The 19,883-nt window shown below is 41.4% G+C and overlaps 2 protein-coding genes across 10 annotated transcripts in view; one reads left to right on the forward strand and one right to left on the reverse strand.

Moving 5' to 3' along the window:
- The window catches only part of ANKRD27 (ankyrin repeat domain 27), a 47,220-nt gene extending 31,916 nt beyond the window's left edge, over positions 1 to 15,304 (reverse strand). For 5 of the 9 annotated variants that reach the window (XM_072873716.1, XM_072873713.1, XM_072873714.1 and 2 more), the window contains exons 1-5: positions 15,115 to 15,245; positions 4,458 to 4,588; positions 3,162 to 3,272; positions 1,930 to 2,086; positions 316 to 470 (exon numbers count right to left, since the gene is read on the reverse strand). In XM_072873716.1, coding sequence (XP_072729817.1) covers positions 316 to 470; positions 1,930 to 2,086; positions 3,162 to 3,272; positions 4,458 to 4,559 — 525 coding nt within the window. In that variant the 5' untranslated portion in view covers positions 4,560 to 4,588; positions 15,115 to 15,245. Of the gene's footprint in view, positions 1 to 315; positions 471 to 1,929; positions 2,087 to 3,161; positions 3,273 to 4,457; positions 4,589 to 11,544; positions 11,577 to 11,855; positions 12,058 to 15,114 lie in introns of those variants that run through there. The other 4 variants (XM_072873709.1, XM_072873710.1, XM_072873711.1 and 1 more) reach the window with 4 other exon arrangements.
- A 53-nt stretch (positions 15,305 to 15,357) lies between these two features.
- On the forward strand, positions 15,358 to 19,579 carry RGS9BP (regulator of G protein signaling 9 binding protein). The gene has a single exon (XM_072873719.1). The coding sequence runs from the start codon at positions 15,912 to 15,914 to the stop codon at positions 16,623 to 16,625; it is 714 nt and encodes a 237-aa protein (XP_072729820.1). The 5' UTR covers positions 15,358 to 15,911; the 3' UTR covers positions 16,626 to 19,579.
- The last annotated feature ends 304 nt before the right edge of the window (positions 19,580 to 19,883 follow it).

Consider the following 19,883-nt stretch of genomic DNA (forward strand, 5'->3'; position numbering starts at 1 on the left):
GAGGGGAGAAAAGAAAAAAAAAAGCATTCAGATTCAAGTTAATCTGACTTGAAGCAACAAAGCATAAATAAGCAAAGAAAGGAAGTCTTCCCTGCCTTAGAACTGTGCACTATGGTAAAATTTTTAGCTAGAAAATTTGCCTTTACCTAATAGTTAAGATGTGGTAATTCACAATTAAGAATTCTACTTTCTCCCTTCCCACCTTCCTCAACGCTAGACTACTCTGACACAGAAAAGCTCAATAAGACAAAGATATCCAGAACAGTGAACTGAATTATATTTAGTAAATTAAACATTAAGAACTAAGATACTGACTATGTAGTGACGGAGGCTTTTCCTTTCATGTTCTTTAAATGTTCTATAGAAAGATCCTATGTATTTATCAAATCTCTCACAGTGCCTTCCCAAGAATTCTCTAACATCTTCAATATTTTTAAGAGAATAGGAGTTTGATGAAGCTGTTGATTCACCTAAAATGAAAGCCAAGAATTAACACATAGGTTTAATATGTATGCATGGTAAAGTACTTTCTGTCCCTACATACACAGCCAACTTGTGATGTATTAAATTCTTTTACTAAAAACAATATTGCACACATGTAGAATAGGCTCTCTTGCCTTTTATGTCAAGTATGTATTTGGAATAGCTAAAACTGATTTCATATGCTTTTTTACCCTCGGGTAATTTATTGCACATACACAACTCAATCTGAGTGCACATCAAGCTTGAAAGTAGAAGAAAAGCACATTACAGTATTGACTGAATGCCCATGCAGGAAGTCAGTGTGCTCTAAGTGAGCTGTAAAAATCCCATCTTGGATTTTTACGTAACTTATTCTTTATTTAGACACATTTTCTCTGAATGGGAGAGCAAAGTTGCTTCATGTAAACATTAAGCCAAATCCACTTTCCTTCTCATAGGACAATTGGATCCCTCACTTAAAATTCACATTGCTTTTCCAAAATTTTTTTTAGGCAAGTCTTTCATTTGCAATCAAAGGCAGCCAACTAATAACAGGCTTAGATCTCATTCATTTCAAATTACTTTTGAAATTACAAATTACCTCACTTCTGAAAGACTGCTATAACACTACATTAAGTAATGGCCAAAAAAGGAACACCACAAGAATATTTTTAGATTTAGATTAACATTTATAGAATTTAAGCCTATATGTATGCCAGCTTTTTTTTTTTAGAAAAACTTCCATACTTTGCTTACAGTACTATTTTCACACTACCCTAGTATTACTTCACTTTGTCATCATTTGTTTCAAATATTCTTATGTATTTAGGAAGACTAGATGTTTTTATTTCAGAAAAAGCATATGTTTTAAGAAGCTTCTGTTCCTTTTAATTAGTAAACACAGATTGTTACACAAATTCACAAGGAAATCCTGTTACATTCACAGCTTTAATAGTAGCCTTGTAAATAGCGTTCCAGCCTTATCAAGAGCACTTTCAGTACTAGGACAAAAATTAACACATTCAATTTAATGAGACACGCTACCACCAGAAGAGCTGCTACATAACTGTGCTATACAACCTCTAACCACTGATGATGTGATCACAAAAGAATTTACCTCTCCAGGTTTTTTATGCATCCACCTTGCATCTCAAGACACATGTCACATTTCAGACTAAATCCCTTTTTCAAGCACTCAGCACTAAAAAATAACATGCTGGATCAAGTATTCTGCAGATGATTTTTAGTGCTGAGACTGGGGCATAGACCCTACAGAATTAAGTTTGCCTGGCAGCAGCTTAATATTTCTCTCCAGCAGCATACCAACATCCACCCCAGTAGGCCAATAAATGCCAAGAGCTTTCAACCAAGCCAACGCTTCTCAGAATGAAGGAAAAGTATTGAGCATAACATATGAATTTGCTCACTGTGCAAACAAGACCACCAAGTTAACACTTCAATACATACTTGAGCTTTCAGTCTTTTCCAATGGATGAGCTATGCACAATATACTAAAGCTTTCTTCTTTTTCATTGTAAAATGTTTCTTCAAAAAGAACAGGTACTGAGAGATGATAATTAAAACCAGTTCCTAAAATGATGAGGTTTCCTTGTATGAAGATCTCCTGAAACAAAATGAAAACCAGATCAAGTGAAAAACTCCACCAGAAGAAAGTTACTCTTTGGCTTCTGCATTGCACAGGTACATTGCCAGGGAAAGAAGAGAATCTTGCAAGACAGGAAAGCCCCAGATTCAAGAGATTTCATATTCTCATGCTGTGTAGACATTGAAACAGAGACTCCTTCAGTCTATAATGGCTAGATAAGCCTTACTTACACCTACTTTCTTTAGAAGTCTACTACTACTGGTTTCAGACAATCTCCAAGGTTTAAGTGACTATTTGACTTATATCTAGATTTTAGACCACTTTTAGTAGAAGGGAAATTGAAAAACAACTTAGAATTTGGGCCTAAGTCCAGCTTCAGAAAAACACTACACATCTTGTCTACATTTCTCACACTCAGCTTTATCTTCAAGCAACTCCAGTGCTGACATCTGCAGTAGGAAGATCTAGATGATAGCCTGAAAACAGGTGCAAAATCTGAGACTGTATTGCAAAATTACAAGTGAAAAAAAAATGTGATCCTATGCAGTGTTAGCATTGGTTATCATGGCTTGCTGCTACATTAGTCAGTTTCTACTCTACTTATTGAACTGTATCAATATATCAGGCCTCAGATACAACTTGATACCACCATAATTTTGCCTTAAGCCTTGGTGAACTTGCATCGGCATACAACATAGGCAGGCCACCATTTGCTTGAAAGCTAAAGAGACAGTTCTTAACTAAGTGATAAAGGCCCTCCAGCCACACAACAAAATTCCTAGCAGCCATAAAACACAGATAAATTGACAAAGTGCTTCGCTGAAGTAGTAAGCTGAAATCAGAGACAGTGTTACCATCTGAACAGGACAACTACTTTTGTGTACATGCCAAAACTACAGCTTTTGCTACAAAGCAGTATATCTCCAAGAACCTTGGTTTAGATGGGGAACATACTACTTTTGCCAGTTAGCTCTAACTCCTACCTACCTCTGCTAGTGAAGAGAACCATTAGTTCACACTATGAGTCATCAATTGCAGTGAATCATTTATTGGAGTGTCCCCAAGCTATAATCAGATACCAAAACAGAAATACCTTTCCATTTAAGGTCTGAAAATTTTCTTCTAGCGGCTTCAGAACATAAGATTCAAACTGGCAGGTCGAAAGACTGTTGCTTGAAAGGCTTCCTTTGCATGGAACCAACACCTAAAAAAGTTAGATCATGCTTTAGAGAGAAATGCCATGTATCACCAGCTAAATACCAATAGCTTTTGCCCTTTAGAGGCAAGTAATTGAATCTGGCTTATAAACATTTATTAGCAAATGTATAGGTGCTTTTGTTTAAAAATCTATAGGTGCTTTTGTTTAAATAAAAAGGAAAGGCCATTGACAGACACGCAGTCTGGTGACTACACTAAGGTTTCATTTAGTGACTTATCTGAAAAAGGATGACAGATGTAGACAAAGCAAACAATACTAAGAGAAGGAGATTAAACCTTATTTAAGTTACTTAGCACCAGTCACCTGAATGACTTATACTTTTACTAGCTGCCTAATTTTATTTTCAAACTAAAAGGAAAATCCATCAGAAAGAAGAAAAAAATCTAAGATAAGAAACATCTTGGGTTTACTGCACACCAACAGATCAGCAGTTTGAGACAAATTCTTAATTAGAAAGCAACACATTATGAATACAACACACACTGTATACAGGCTGAAAAGAAACATCTCATTGTCAAGGAAGAGATAAGCATGAAGCAAATGGTTCTTTCAGTATTCAGCTTTCAGAAATGGTGTTAGAACACAGACAGAACCAGAGAACAGATTTTAGCATTACAACTGATCACATCGCTATGTTAAGTAATACATAAAACCCTGGCCAATTTCAGGTTTAATTTTATAATCAGGTAACTATAACCCCCAAGTTTAATGGGGTCTCCACACACTTAATTTTGGATGAAGACTAATTGCAGAATACCCAGATTAGAAGTCTTAAGGACTGGAGTTTTTATTCCAGCTTAGTTTAATGGCTTTATTTTGCCATGTAAAATGCGGTCAGAAATGAGTGATTGTCTGTCCAGCAGGAATTTCAAAACGTCAATCCTATCTTAAGTTACAAGTGGAAGAATACGTAACTTTAGTTCATAGCAAAGAAAATAAGCTTCCTGTAAAGTTTAGAAAAAACACCAACTTTGACCTTTTACTACCATGCAATATATCATGAGGTCCATTTAGTAAATAACAAGAAACTGAAACTAAAAGTTGCTCTGGTTCACTTCCAAGTTTTGTAGGCTTGCACTAATCTTTACATGTGCCATAGTAGGCATACGGTTTAAATATGTATAGCTACTATTTAATAAGCAGCTTTTAAATGTACTTATTTATACATACAATACCATGGAGTTCTGCAACTTTGCTGCATAGATCAGGACGCCGCTTCTGAATGGCCAAATAAAAGGGATTTTTCAAGATATCTTCATCATACATAGCCATATGGACTTCAGATATTCCAAGGAGATTTTCTAAAATACATGTGGAGAATAGTTAATGTATCATACATGGTATCTATTAAAGCATAATGTTCAGGAATACCTAGGGGGCAGTTTGATTCCTCTTGTTTTTTTCCTTTTAGACAGTCTCAGGTCTTGATGTAAGCAGCCAATGGCATGCTTAACTAATAAGAAAGTAACTATAGTTACTCAGAAGTTATTCAGAAATACTATTTTCCATGAATATACATTTCCAGTTACATAGTTATCCTCATAATGTCTCCTTAGGCCTTCCAGGTACTGCAGTCTAATAACACATGATATGTTTGGACAAAACTTAGGAGAGAAGGAGAGAAGTTAAGACCTACATTATTACCACTTTGATATACAAGCTAACTTGCAGTGCTAATATCTAAAACAAGCCAAGAGACAAGTTAACAGCTTCTTTACAGCAGATTCTGCTGCTTCACAGGACACTGATGCTTTTGCAGTATGCTCATGCAAGTCTTAAGACTCAGCTGTGTAAGGATTACTGACTGACACACATCAATGAGACACCCAGATAGCGTAACTGGAACCCTTGTGTAAGGCAATCCCCAACTTTCCAGGGAAAGTTACAGGAAAGAGGTACACCAAGGAGATATGAATATCCATGTCATAATTAAAAAGTCACTGTGAAATGCATCATTTGTGGTCATCTCTACTTCCATACAAAAAGTCTCAATGACCTGAGGTGAGGTTGATGCGTAACATTCAGCAAAACAGCGAGCAAAAAAAGTGACTGGAGACAGAAAACCCAACCTGTAGGCACTGCAAAAGCTATCGCTAAGTGTGTCACAGGGAAAAGATGATCTCTAGGGGCACTAGACCCTCGATTGCTTGCTTCCTCAATTCTAATTCTCTATAAAAAAAACTATGACACATCCCAGACACAAGGGCAGGAAAAACCCTAATAGGTCCCTTCTGGAATAACTTCAGAATTGCTTTATTCAGAAGAATTGAGATTAATGGGCTTACAAGTGCTTAGTTAACTAGCCTGTTCTATGTCTTTTCCCCTCATCCAGCTTCCCTTAGGAATCAATAGAAGTTGCATGATTTCCTCATGCAATTTCAGCTATATGTCCTAGGAAAGCATGAGAACAGCAGCAGAACTTCAATTTGAGCAAGCCACCCTTACAAAATCAGTATTTCCCTGTTTTCTTAAATGTAGAATTACACCTAGCACATTATTTGCTCAGTGTGAGCTTATGCTTTTTCTGTAGCACCTTACTACTTAACACTGTACTGATACTAAAAAAATGCCTTTCTCTCTAGATCATGGAAGAGACATGAAACCATTGTATGGCCGTTTATAGAGTGGAAAAACATACACCCAACTCCCACAGATTTTTAGATAGCCTTTCAGTTTCAGCTACACTGTTACCAATCTATAGTCTGTTAACTGATCTACAGTCTGGTCCCTCCTTATAATTAGGCACAAAGAGAGCTCCCTTAAAGAGCTAAACACAAACATGATCAGCTAAAGCTGCAAACCATTTCCACTACAAAGTTATCACCAGTTACTTACAGCTTGGATAACCTCAGCCTGAACCACTGAAGTTTGGCAGTGGCAAATATCTGCCTCAGGCAGAGTTCTCCTGGGAAGTTCCAGATAAAATGGTTCATCCACTTTCAAAACATACAATAAAACTAAGAGCTTCTATGAAAGAATACTAATTCAGCAGTCCCAAAACACTGTTGTTTGGAGCACAGATCTGAAGTTTGCTTACACAAAGGGGAAGAAAATATTTGCTCATTGACACCTTCGAAAGACTAGCCAAGTTCAGTAATTACAAGACTCCAAACCTAGAAGCGCAACTTTGCACAAGATCTGCCCTACCACAGTGCCTTGGTAAACAGGATTATCACCAGTAATTCCACAGCTGATGATTGCTATAAACACTTCCTGGCAGGCAGCTGCAACCCAAGTTCAAGCAGCAGGCTTCCTCAGCCAGTGGTGGGGGAAGGAGAAAAGGCAACACAAGCCCAGTAGCAGGTCTGCTGCAGGAACACAGATCTCATCACTGATCCACAAAATATCAGGGCTAAGACAGACCTTAATAAGCAGGACTAGTTAGCCACAAAAAAAAAATACCTGCCTGAACAGCTGGCTAGGCCACAATTCCAAGTAAGATCTTAAATGACTGCAGCTTACAGACCAAACATGAATCAGTGACAATTTATTATATATAAGCCAAGCACCAAACAGGGCTGTATGTACACACATGCGCAGCCTGCAAAATAGTCTGCCACAGCAAGGCTTATTTTGGACTCCTACATCCTTTTTTGGGTGCTGCCCTTCAGAGGAGATCCTGAAGTGAGAAAGGCAAGAAAGCCCTGGAAGCAGGATCCAAAACATGCAGTACAGTGATGTTTATACTGAAGAAACTGCATGAAACAGGCAAGAATATTTTTCCCCAGATGGATCAAGCTCTCAGTGACAGGCATTTTTTCCCCACATCAGTAGAAGAAATAGACCTTAGCTGAAGAAAACAGACTCAGATTACAGATCAGGAACACCTTTCAAGAGAGAAGATAAACACATGTTTTAGATTGCTTGGCAAACCTATCAAGTCTCCTGTTGTAAATCTTTAAGAACCTGTTAGACAAACCTCTACTAGAGGTGATAATGGACACAGTGAGGCTAGGAGGCTAGATTATATGGTCTCTCAAGGCACCTTCCAAATCAAGCTTTTATTGATACCTCAGTGGGCCAACTACATTTTCGTCTGCCTTTTTATTTGGTGAATTCATGGTCAGTATCTGGTCAAGCAGTAGATGAGACTATGACCCTCCCCAAGACAGTGATGGAGGAGATATTAGCATGCCATGTACTGTGTCAGGGAAAAGAGCACATTGACACAAGAAGGCAAACCAAGCATGAGACTGCAGAGACAAAACTGCAGTGCATAAGCATTTCCAATTGCTATAGCTATATTGCCACTTCTTCAGCTTAAACCTTTAAGTCCAAAGAATTCTTCCTGTAATAGGAAGGGGGAAAAACACTACATTTCACAAATCCTCCTCATCTAAAAACCTGTATCTCACCATCAAAAAAACCTGATAAGCTTTGTCTACAAAGGAATTAAAAACATTTAATTCCCTGGCAAAACAGGTGGAAGAGTTTTATGGGAGAAGGGGAACTCCCACAGAAATCCTGAGCTTATGAAGCTTGCTGTCTATATGACTGACGTAGCTCTTAAATCATTGCCTGGACCTGAAAGAGAACACAAGTAACTACAGTACTTTAAGAATAATTTCAGTTGACATACCATCACAGGAAGAACTTGAAATTATACTCTTCAGTTCCTGGGTCATGAGTTACACACCACAAATAGCTAGTTTTAAAACACTTAGTGACAGCCATGTAGATTCTTTTACCACAGAACTACTAACAGGATTGAATCACACTTCAGAGCTCCAACAAGAAATGGAAAGAAACTGCATTCAAACATTGAATCCTGGCACTTCAGCTACTGTAATGCCACTAAGATGCCATCAACATGCTGTAACCCAATAAGGAACTTCTAGTTCATATGGGTATGTCACCCACCTTGAGCAGAAGCAGATTGTGAGCTATGAACTGCTCACCACATGCATGTTCCTACACAGCAGGAAATAAAACCACCAGTAGCCAAATTAGTACTGTTTTGAGAATCACAATTCTGAATTTCCTTCCCTTTTTTCTCTCCTTTACCCCTGCATCTGCTTAGTGCTACATTAGTGGATAGCTATCATATCCAATTAAAGTGTGGGTATGAAAAAGAAAGGGTGGAATACTTATTAACTGAAACATTTAAGTTACTATATTCACTTGGATCTCCTTTACCTATCCACAGCATTCTTCAGAGAGACAGAAGTGTAGATGTAGAAAACATCTACAATTTAAGTAATTACAGAAAGACCAAGGACTTCATACTAAACTTAAATAGATTAAGTCTACAGAATCAAGAGTACATTAAAGCTTCCCCAAATTTTGGGTCAGGCATTTGAGATTAAGTCAATTTCTTTCCACCCCAAAAGTTAAATGCATCTGAAAATACTGGCTAATGCATTGCTGTAATTCTAGAAACACATTAGAATACTCCGTTGAGAGTTTGTTGGCAGAACACAACATCCAACTTCAACCTAATTTAACTTGGAAGGGCAGCACCAGGGGGATACAGACTTATTCTTCTAGTTGCACCTTGGACAGCTTTAGATTTACTAACATTACAAACGCAGGAAATGTACAAAGCCTTGTATACATTACCAGAACTGTTTAATGCTTAACAGAAAGCCCACTAAAAATTGTCATAGCCATATTCACTATGAAGTTTATTGAATTCTATCATGCTGAGCTGTAAAGCAATACACAAGTACTAATGTTATATAAAAGGTTTAAATGGAATCACTTAAGTGTGTGGCTTCATGCCTGTAAACACAGAAATAGCTCAAATTGCTGGAAGAACAGAAGCTAGCTGATCAGGGAATCTAATAAGCATTATGTTACTGTTTTAAAAAACCCATAATCATAACCTTAAACCAGCCAAATCCTTTCTAGATTAAAAGCAGAGTGATAATTTTAATGATATAACTAACAGTACAAGGGATAGCTAAAGTGAAGAACATACCATGGCATCTAAGCACATCGCACTTTCCTCCAAAGCACTGGAAGTGAAGTCTTACGACCTTTGGTACTGAGAACAATGAGTAGATTTTAACTATGACAGTTTATTTTGTCATTGATGGTGTTTTCCTTCAGAGATGGTCAAGTGAGGTACCTTTTACAGACCTATCAGGTTTCAGTTCCTTTTAAGAGCAAATTTAGAAAAACAGCCACTAAAGTAGAAGATGTCACTGTATTTGCATTGTTACTTGACAGTTAGATCATGTCCACATTCAAGTTATACAACTTTTTACTTGATTCTTCAGCACATCATCTTCTGAATGTTCTGCTACACCAGTATTAAAGACCTAACAAAACATACTGCAGAGAAAATGCCTTTCATAACAGAATCCCTAATTTTGTATACAAACTCTTCATATTCAATGTTGAACAGTATAAGATTCTGTGTTTTCACTAAGACATTTTAGTAATACTTTGGCAGAGCAAAAACAGTAAAATAGCTACCAAAGTTAGTAAAAATTATTAGCCTGGTTCAGTAACCCGAAATCTCTCCAGGACAGCAAGCTGGGATATTACACTGGGATGATAACATCAAGTACATCAGTGTCCTCTCCACGGAAGTCCAGCTACGAAGAAGCAGAATGCCATATTCTCCAAATCTTCAACACCAGATCCATTAGCATGTCACATTCAAGAAGCAAAAAATCACTGACTTTTACTTGCATAGCAATACTGTGAAGTTTCACTCCTCCTTAGTTTCACATGATGATATCAATTTCATCTTCACTTGCAGACTCTACAACAGTAACAACTAAGGCTTAGTAAACCACTAACTAGAATACCACTTGCTGAAAGGCTCAAAATAATGAGAAAATCAGAACAGGCAGCAACTTACTCAACTAAAAGATGTTTAGCTCAGAGCAGCAGACAGACATTTCTGATAGTATGTATGTGTATTTATCACACTAGCAAACTGCAGAGCTCTGCAGACAAAAATGAGAAAGCAATTGTTCCCCACTTCTAAACTTAATTTTTTACAGAAGTACTTTTTTTCCTCTTTAAGAGCATCACTTGTTAGAAACAACAGGTGAAGGTAAACATATCTTAAAGCACTTTGCAAGCAAACAGGAATCTAACAGTGGAATTTAACTAGTTTCAGTCCAAATAAAAAACACAGTTACCACTTCAGCCACTGTTTTACCTGCACTATTACTCCTCCCATTTACCCCACTTCCAGGCAAAGATTACAATCTGGACTTGAGCCCTCAAATCAGCATTCACCTCAAAATAAAAACAAAAGATTCCTTCTGTTTCTGAGCACACAAGAAACCTTACTCCATCCCCTAAGGGATGAACACTGAGCATCTTATGAAAAACAGCTGAGACACATCCCAGTGCACCTTGCTCACCAGGAGGGACCAAAGGAGGAAATAAGCTATTCCTGCCCCTTTCAGATTCAGCTGCAGCTTGTATTGATTTTGTGGAAGTGAAGTATGTCAGAATAACACCTCTGAATTATGAGATCTTAGAGTGGTGAATTTGCATCAGTCAGCTCAAGGCTTTCTAGCAATCAGGGAAAAACTAAGGTTTTTTGATCCCAGAATATCAGTCTGACAGCAATGGAACAGGGTCTGGAAAGGAGGGGTCAGCAGCATTCCAGGAAGATGCTCATTTCTCTCAGCATCTCCCCTTCAGACACACATTTCTGCCAGTGAAGAGTTAAGAGCTGGCACAGGATCTCGTTACTTTGGTTTTGTCTCTGCCTAACACCCCCCAAGCCCTTTTTAGGCCTAACAACTCTGGCTCTCCTACCACTGCTCCCACCCTTCTCAGACAGGCCTCCCTCAGAGACCCTACAGCACCTGCCAGCAACAGGCAGTACCGTGCAGATGGGTTTCTATCAGTTCCTCATGCAACTTTTCATGATGAACTCCACCTCGTAAACCCTAAAACTGAGCTTGTTCTTAAAAAGTAGTAAGAAGGTTCACCCTTTGTATTGTAACAGTGTATTTGCACTGTAGTTTGATGGGGACACATTCTTACTTGTCTCAGACTTGAGGCCAAAGAACATATTGGCTTGACTCTCCACAGTCACTATTTCTTTCCTCCACAGAAAGCACATTTTAATGACTGGCTCATCCTTCAGCAAGCAAGCTTCCCGCTTTTATCCAGTCACTTCCGCTAATTTTTGAGATAATCTTACTTGTCATTAGCCAAGTATTAGGAACAAGCTGCATTCTCCTCTTCATAGCAGAATAGAGACTAGACTCCCAATTCTCAGTTCTTGCAGGTTTAGAAATCCACCAGAGTAGCTGAAAAGAACTTTCATTCTTTGGCTTACCACTATTAAAACTGCATTAAGTTCTCAGATGGGGAGCCCTGAGCTATTCACAAGCAAGCCCTGGAACAGAGTGCAGAGAGTGCTGATCAGTGAACCACAAACAATTACAAGGAACACGTTTAGAGGAAAAACATTAACAGAAAATACAAAGTTCCCAAAACAACTTCTCAAGCAAGAATGCTTCCTCCAAATGTTAGTGAGCTGTATTTAAGGCCACCTCCTCAGGTTTGCAGAGGTGTCAGCACATGCGCTTTTTTGGAGGGGGAAACAAAAACTAAGGAGTTGAAATACAAGGATAAAGAGTGTTTTACTTAAGCCAGTTATTTCAATCCTTTAGTTACTGAGGCAAGACAGTGGTATAATTCCCCAGCCTGTGTATTGAGGGGCATGAACACTGCACTGCTGAAGTGTGGGTCACAGAAGGTAACACCATTTCTTGACTGTAGTTACAGACCACCACTGCTCACAGCAGACCACATGAGGTTGATATCAACTCCAAGACCAGCAGCAAGTCTGTGAAGAAACCAATTACACAGGATCAGACCCAGCACAGGCCACCCACAGAAATACAAAGTAACTGAAGCCAGCAACCCTGTACCCCATTTACCTTCATTTGGATTGTCCTTAGACCAGACAACAGGACAGGAATTTAATCCATCTCTCAATAGGAAAACCAAGTCCTCACAGGCCAGCACTAAGTCTTACCTCATCATTGCAAGAAACTTAAACATCAGACCACTACTAGAATATCTAGTTATGAAAAACATTGTAAAGTTACACTAGTTCCCTCCTTTAGGGAGGGGAGCAAGGGTAAGGAAGGTTGGAACACAATTCAGCAGGTAAGTTCTTCTAACTAGCAAAATAAATTATTTTAACCACCACTGGTGTTTTGATGCTACATAGTGCACCATGCACCAGCCTGAGGTAATTAAAAGCTTCCTGATGGTAAATACCATGACACAGTCTAACATTATTCCATGATCTAAATTAAGATTCTTGCTATGGATCAAATCCTCAAGCCACTTTACCAGCTAAATGCTTAGCAGAAAGCAAGTCACAGAAGAGTTACTGAAGGAAGTTGTGTAGTATTATCAGTTATCGGGAAAGGGAGGGGGCTGATGTCATGTTTCATTTTCACTGTATCCCATCTTATTTTCCCTCCTCATCTCACAGTGGCTTCAAGCTTTCCCAGGACACAGCATTCTACAGACCCAATTCAGTATATGAGCTTACTCCAAAAGCAAGCCCATCAGGCAAGATTTACCAACCATTTAAACAGAACAGACTTGTATTACCTAAAACTCTACTTAAAAGTCTATTAAAATGATGATATAGCATTTAACAAGTAGTGATGTTCAAGAAGCATCACAGATTACTTTGCAAACGTTTTTAAGCATACTGGAATAGGAAGAATATGGTAATTAACATATATTGCAAGAAAGTCTTTCCACAGAACCAGGAAATACATTTCTTCTCCTATTCATTATGCTGCTTCCTAATTCTCCTCTAAGGATTTTTACACTCCATCCTAATAGTTTTCCCAGGACAGTATTTCAGCTAGTCAGCATCTTGTTTGAAAGTAGTATCAAGATTTGGATTTTCAGAACATCACACCTGTCTGACAAACTACAAGTGAATTTTAAGAGTTTCCACAACCTACCTGAATTGGATAATGGCATGCAGCTGAACTTAATTTAGAACTAATCTAATAACAGCCTCTTTCTTCCCACACAACAAACCTAAAGATGTATTTAGGCATTATCTGATACAGATTATAACTGCTGCCACCTTCAGGTTTCAGTAGCCACATGTTCCTGAAACAATACCCCCCCCCCCCCTTCTCAGCTACTTTTGGAGAAGCAGTTTCAAGATTCTGATGTGCCACAACGAAAAGTAACCTCAGTGATGTGTGGCAGACTTTAAACACAGCTACTATACGCACACACAAGTATGCACAATTTAGTTAGCCATAAGCTTAACACTCAAGTCACACAGGACTCCAGATTCAAACCCAGAGCTAATCCTTTTTCCACCTGACAATGATTAAGCAATTATAAGACTTCACTTATAATCAGGTCAAAATCATCCTGTGTTTCTTTATTCCTACAAGGAAATAAGCATTATTGATTTACTGCTTCTAGGCTACCAACACACAAATTGGTAGAGCTGCTCGGTTTACTCTGTAGAAACTTGGCAATCTACAGAAGTTAAAAGGCAGTTTCTCCCACAGGTGGCAACGTGCAGCAGAAGCTACATATGACTTAGAATTAGGGCCAAAATTAAGGCAGAACAACAAAAACCAGTCAGTGGAGTCCAAGCTACCAAGATCCAGAAGAAGGAACATAGTCTAGACAAGACTCTTCAGGCTGGGCTCAGCACCAGAAAGCCAGTCTGCCTAGACTCTGCTCCTCATAGCAAATTACCTTGCTCATAGCACATGCTGCACTACAGGGGTAGCATGATAAGGGAAAGGGTCATGCCACCCCTTCTCACAGGAGTAGGTCTTCACATCTTTTTCACATCACTATAGCATTAGAAAACCACTCAGTTACCCACAAACATTGAGGCATATGTAGTAGCATCTGTTGTGACGAGAAAGTTCTCCAGAAGCCCACTTGGGCAAAGACACATCATGTGCTAGACACAACATAGTTTAGTTTACTATGTAGCACTCAACATCATTACTTCTGTTCTTCTAGAAGGTTCTGATGTACATATAGACACAGCCTAGTGTCCACCACTAATCATTATATTGAACTTCAGCACATTTACAAGGGTCATCTGTGAAGCATTATTTCTGCTAGTGAGGAACTGGTGTGTTTCCTGTACTTTCTCATATATAATTGCTTGACTTGAGCTAACTGCAGGTATTCTGGATCACACACCAGCACTTCCCACTGGCCGCCTTAAACGCCCCGTGAAAGGTGAAGACAACACGAGTTCTCTCCCCCGGCACTGCCCTGGAGCGCTTGCGACACTCCGGGACACCCGCCGCACCGTGGAGCCTGGTTGGAGTCCAACAACACCGACCTCACGTAAATAACCTACGCAGCTGGGGTTAAATGAAGTTCTACAACGTATTAAACGTTTCTGCCGCTTTACCGCGGTAAAGGAGCGGGACGGAAGGCAGGTGCCAGCGAGGCCGCGGGCACCGACAGGTGCCGCCCGTTCGTGCGGCCGGAGGTGCCACCGAGCACCCGAACGGCCACGGGAGCAAGCATGACCTGGCCGCCGCCGCCGGGCCCCCGCCGCCCCGCGCGGGCTCGGCGCCGCAGCTCCAGCCCGGCAGCAGGCCGCGGCCGAGGCCGGCAGAGCCCCCGCCCGCCGCACGGCGGCCAGGCCGCGGCCGAGCCGCTCCCGGCGCACGGCGGGCGCCCCACCCCCCTCCCCCGCCACGGAGGGGCGGGAGGGCACCACCGGGACCTCCCCGGCGGCGGGGCGGCGGCTGCCCGCGGGCCGGGCGGCTCCCCACAGCAGGTCCCGCAACCGCGCGCCCCCTTGGGCGCCGCGAGAAGCCGTCTTCCCGCCGAGGAGCGGGCCGGGAGCGCCCGAGGCGGGAGCGCTACTTACACCGACAACATTGTCTCCCTTCCTCCCCGGCCGCGGAGAGCCGCCGCCGCCGCCGGCCCACCCCCCCGAACCGCTCCGCGCCTCAGCCAAGCCCTACCGGGATCCAGGGCGGGCCCGGCGCGGCGGCGGCGCCGCACGAAGCCAATGGCCAGGCGCCGGCGGGGAGCGAGTGAGGAGGCCGGCAGGCGCCGCGGGGTCAGAGCCTGCAGAGGCGGAGCCTGCGAGGGCTTATAGGGCCGGGCCGGGCCGCGCCCGGGAGGCCGCGGGCGCTCCCCGCGCGGCGCCATGTGACGCCGCGGGCGCCCAGCTGGGACGAGTTAAACGCGAGTGGCGGCGGCGGGCAGCGGCAGCCGGGGACGGGCAGCTTCCTCAGAGCACTTCTCGAGAGCCTCATCCTTCGCATATTTTTTTTCTCCTCCCTCCCCGGTGTTCGGCACTTTTCAAAAAGCGGCGCCCGATCGCTGGAAGCCCTGGCTGCCGTTCAGCGCCGTGCGGAATGAGCCGCCCCGGTTCTCCTGCACGGTGGCAGTAGCAGGCGGGGAGCGATGCTGCCTGCCCCCCGGGGCTCCCCGCAGCCCGCCCGGGCTTCCCGAGGGGTCGGCGCCGCCTGAGTAGCCGGCGGGGACGCGAGGCGGGTGAGAGGGTGCTGAATGCATGCGCGACCCGGAGCTACCACTTGCCATGTCTGCCGGTAGCATCTGGCTTTGGCAGCCGCCTGGTCCCGGTACCGGGTAGTCGGGGCGGAGCGGCAGCAGGGCAGAGCGGCGGGGACGCAGCCCCGCGCCGCCGCCGGGATCATGATGAAGGAGGAGTGCAAAGCGCTGCTGGACGCGCTCAACAAGGTGACCGCCTGCTACCGGCACATGGTGCTGACCATCGGCGGCACCTCGGACTCCCAGAACCTGCGGGAGGAGCTCAAGAAAACCCGGCAGAAAGCCCAGGAGCTGGCGGTGGCCAACAGGAACAAGCTCACCACGGTCCTGAAGGACAAAACCGTGAGTAAGGAAGATAAAGCAGAGTTCGAGAGGCTATGGGTGATTTTCTCCACGTGCCTAGAGATCCTGGAGATCGACATGAGGAGAGCCCTGGAGCTGGGCCACGAGTTCCCGCTAAACGTCCCCAAAAAGCACCTGATCCAGACAGGCATGAGTGGGGGAACCTCTGGCGTGGCCGCCAGGGCGATGAGCGTCCAGAACATGAAATACGAGGCTGAGCACAATATAGACGTGGTGGATTTGAAAGACCTCGAGAACGAAATCAACCAGGTAGGAGAGATGATGTACGAGATGGAAATGAAGGTCAATGTCCCCCAGTGGACGGTAGAGGCTAAGCAAGACCCAGGGGCCGAACTAAAATCCACCATCAGCGTGGGCGCTTCTTCTATTGGCATGATCTCTGTCGAGGAAAATAAATCCTTCTGCGATATCAGCAAAGTTCTAGCTGGGATTATTTTCTCTGCTGTGCTCATTATCGCTATTGTCCTGGCAGTGTGTGTGGTAAAACTCTCTTAGGGCGGTGCTGGCTCTGACAAGAGCGACCCTCTCCAGCCTGTCTTTGGAGCGTGTCACGCCTCACCTTTAGTTTCAAATCGGGTCACTTGGATGAGCTGAGAATTTAAACCTAGCACTTGAAAAAACAAAGCAAAACTTTTGCCTCTCCATATCCTAAAACGCACGATTTGTTTCTTCTTGCTCTTTGAAGAAAAGAGATGCAAATCAGCCTGCAGAATAGGATGTCTTCATCTGCTGGACTTGTAATGGTTAACTATGAAGTATCAGGGTATTATCACTACTGGCTCTAACAGGGATTTGTCTGCTATTAATAGATCACCGTTCTCAGAAGCCTGTATTTTTTTGTTCTTGAATAGGCTCTGGTATTTGCTGCTGGTCACTGTTTACAGTATTTGAGAGTAATACAAATTTGGAGGCTAACACAGGTGTTTTGTCCAACAAAGTGAATAGAATACGGGTTTTTTTTCATCAAATACACAAAATGTTATTTCAGTGGAGGAAAAGGGGAAGGATTAAAACCCCAATAAAAGAATGTAAACAGCCTCTATTTTAGATAAGTTAATAGTTGGGGAGGGGGGAAGTGTGGAGGAGGATGGAGAAAACAGAACAAGCAATGTTTGATACCAAATACTGTTTGCTGATTTAGACTGGATTGTACAGAACCCAGCTGCATAGGTTGTCAGAGCATACACGGCTGACTAGTGGCTTCCCAAATCCAGAGAATAAAAAGGGGGAGTTGCACATGCAGAAAAATACTAGCAAGCCTCGTGGTTCTCATCCACGTTTACCACAATTTTGTCTTCCCCTGCAGAAAGGCCAATTCTTGCCACTGGTTCAAATTTTTCTTTCTGTAGAAGCAAACAGTTTGCACTTCACAGTTAACTATGAAAATAGGAGCAATGCATCTACCCACAGCAGAAGCAGTAGTTTTTGAAAATAGATTTTAGCAAAAAAATGATGTTGACTTAAAGCAGACCTTTCTAATAATCCAAAGAGATCCCCTGTCATGTTAACAGGCAGGGATTGATGCCTTTGTATGTAAAGTCACATTTCTGCCAGCTCCTGAATTCTTTGCAGAAATCCAGACAAAGCTAAAAATGTGTCTCGGTTTCATATCCCACTCATGTCTGATTAATCATTTGGGAAACAGGAAGCCTGTAGGACTCATCCAATTTGATACACTGCAATTTTGGGAGGTAAATGCAAGAGCAGCATAAAACTTTCCAGTGCTTCCCTATGAAATTGTCAATGTTTAAATGTAAAACTGGGGGGACAGACACGAACTTCGCAGAGAAGCTCTATAATGTTTTGTAAAAGAATCTATATATTACGGTATTTATTATGTAACTTACGGAAATACCTTCTCTTACTGTGAACACACACTAACCGTTCAAGAATGCTTGGTACATACTTTATAGTGCCATCAGTGTATGAGACACTCCCCAGGCAAATATAAAGACCCTGTAATATTGGGTTTTTAGTAAGTTATTATTCTTCTGCATTGATTCTTACGGACAGATTATCAAAAAGTAACAATCGGACACGTTTTGTGAAGTTACTAGACAATAGTCTTCATGCTTGTTAAATAAAATTATGTTGCCAACACTCAAAAACATAATATTTTTGAGTTAAGAACTAAACATACTTTGAAAAACTGCAGCAAACAGTTTATTCTTGAAAATTTAAGAGAACTGGATTTGGGGAGAAAAAGTGTGTGACAAATTTGAATCTGGTCACTGGTAGGTGAGAAAAAAAATAATGTAGGTGAGGAAAAATAGTAAGTAAAGGCCTGAATTCAAGGCTATAGACTATCATTACGTTGAAGGACAATGTGAGTTCTGCACGTTGATCCAGTCTAGCTCCATTCTTGTGGGAATTCACAGCTTTATAAGATGACTCCACATTCCTTTCTAGTGTATTTCACTCATTCCATAGGATGTGTTTTATACATAGTTAGTCTAGGTTCATAGAGATCTCCTGCAGCATTCCAGCAAAGTCAACCCTGTATTTATCGGTGCTACTGTTTCAGTCTGTCTAGAGAAGGTGTAATTGTTGTGTGTTGATTTAAATGAGAAGATCTCCTTCACAATCATATTGAGTAAACATATTTATGTAAAATACAGCAAAAGCTGCAGGAGAATGTATATATTTGGATTGCTCCCACTAGTCACTAAGGATTTGTGGGTATTTTCACTCTTTGCACTCTCCTTTTACTTAGTTCACAGGAAGGTGGATAAGAAGTTGGATTCTATCCTGTGCTTCTCGAAAACTCCATGTTCCTTTTGAAATCAGATTGTTTAATGAAATGTTCTGAAAACCCAAGTAATGCACGTCTGGTTTCTGGTGGATAAGTAGATGGTAACACCCACAGCATTCATCACCTTGTATTTTGGTATCCTGAAGTGGGTATACTGTTTATCCATGGTTAGTTGTGTAGAAGAATTTTTAAGAATAGGTAATCTCATCTTCAAAAGCAAGCCTCAGTGAGTTGGTAAATTGTAAATTTGCAGTCCGTTGCATTTTGGGGGGAGGATTTTTGGATACAGGACTCAAAGAATTCAAATAAGTAGCCTATAATGATGTAAGTCTTGCTTCATTATGAATATGCACACAATTAGTATTTAAAGGATTGGACCTTGAAAAAATAATGTCTTTCCAAATCTTAAGACAAAGCTGGCTGCAGATTTATTCATCATTACTTTGTTCCTAAAAATCTGTATCATCTTATATTTAGGTTATCTGCAATTAAAAGATTAAGGAGAATTCTAACAGAGGATTGGCACCATCTAAATGGATAATGTTCCTGCCATTAATCTCCTACGCTTGATACAAGTGTACACTCAATGTGACTGAGTTCAGGCACAACAGCGCACAAAATCAAAACAAGATGAAACCACCATTGTCCAAAAGTACTGATGCTTCTTTTAAATTAAGAAATAAAGAGATGTTGTAGATTTGCAGTCGTCTTTTTTTTTTCCCCAGTGGAATGCAACTGGAAGAAGACTGGAAATGCTATTTTTGTAAGTGAAAAATGGGAAGTTAAACTTCAAAATACTCTACATTTAAATAGCATGATGAAAATGCAAATACTGTCATGCTGATCAGTGAATGAGAGAATGTTATTGTGTTTTCAGTACAAAAGAAGATGGTCATTGCTTAATTTCAATGTTGTTCTACTTCAGTTCTTTTGTCTTTATTCACAGGCTACACACATTAAATTTACTGTATACTAAAATCTTATTCCTGACTTGAATTACA

The sequence above is a fragment of the Ciconia boyciana genome, chromosome 9 (genome assembly GCF_034638445.1).
Source record: "Ciconia boyciana chromosome 9, ASM3463844v1, whole genome shotgun sequence".
Taxonomy (NCBI): domain Eukaryota; kingdom Metazoa; phylum Chordata; class Aves; order Ciconiiformes; family Ciconiidae; genus Ciconia; species Ciconia boyciana.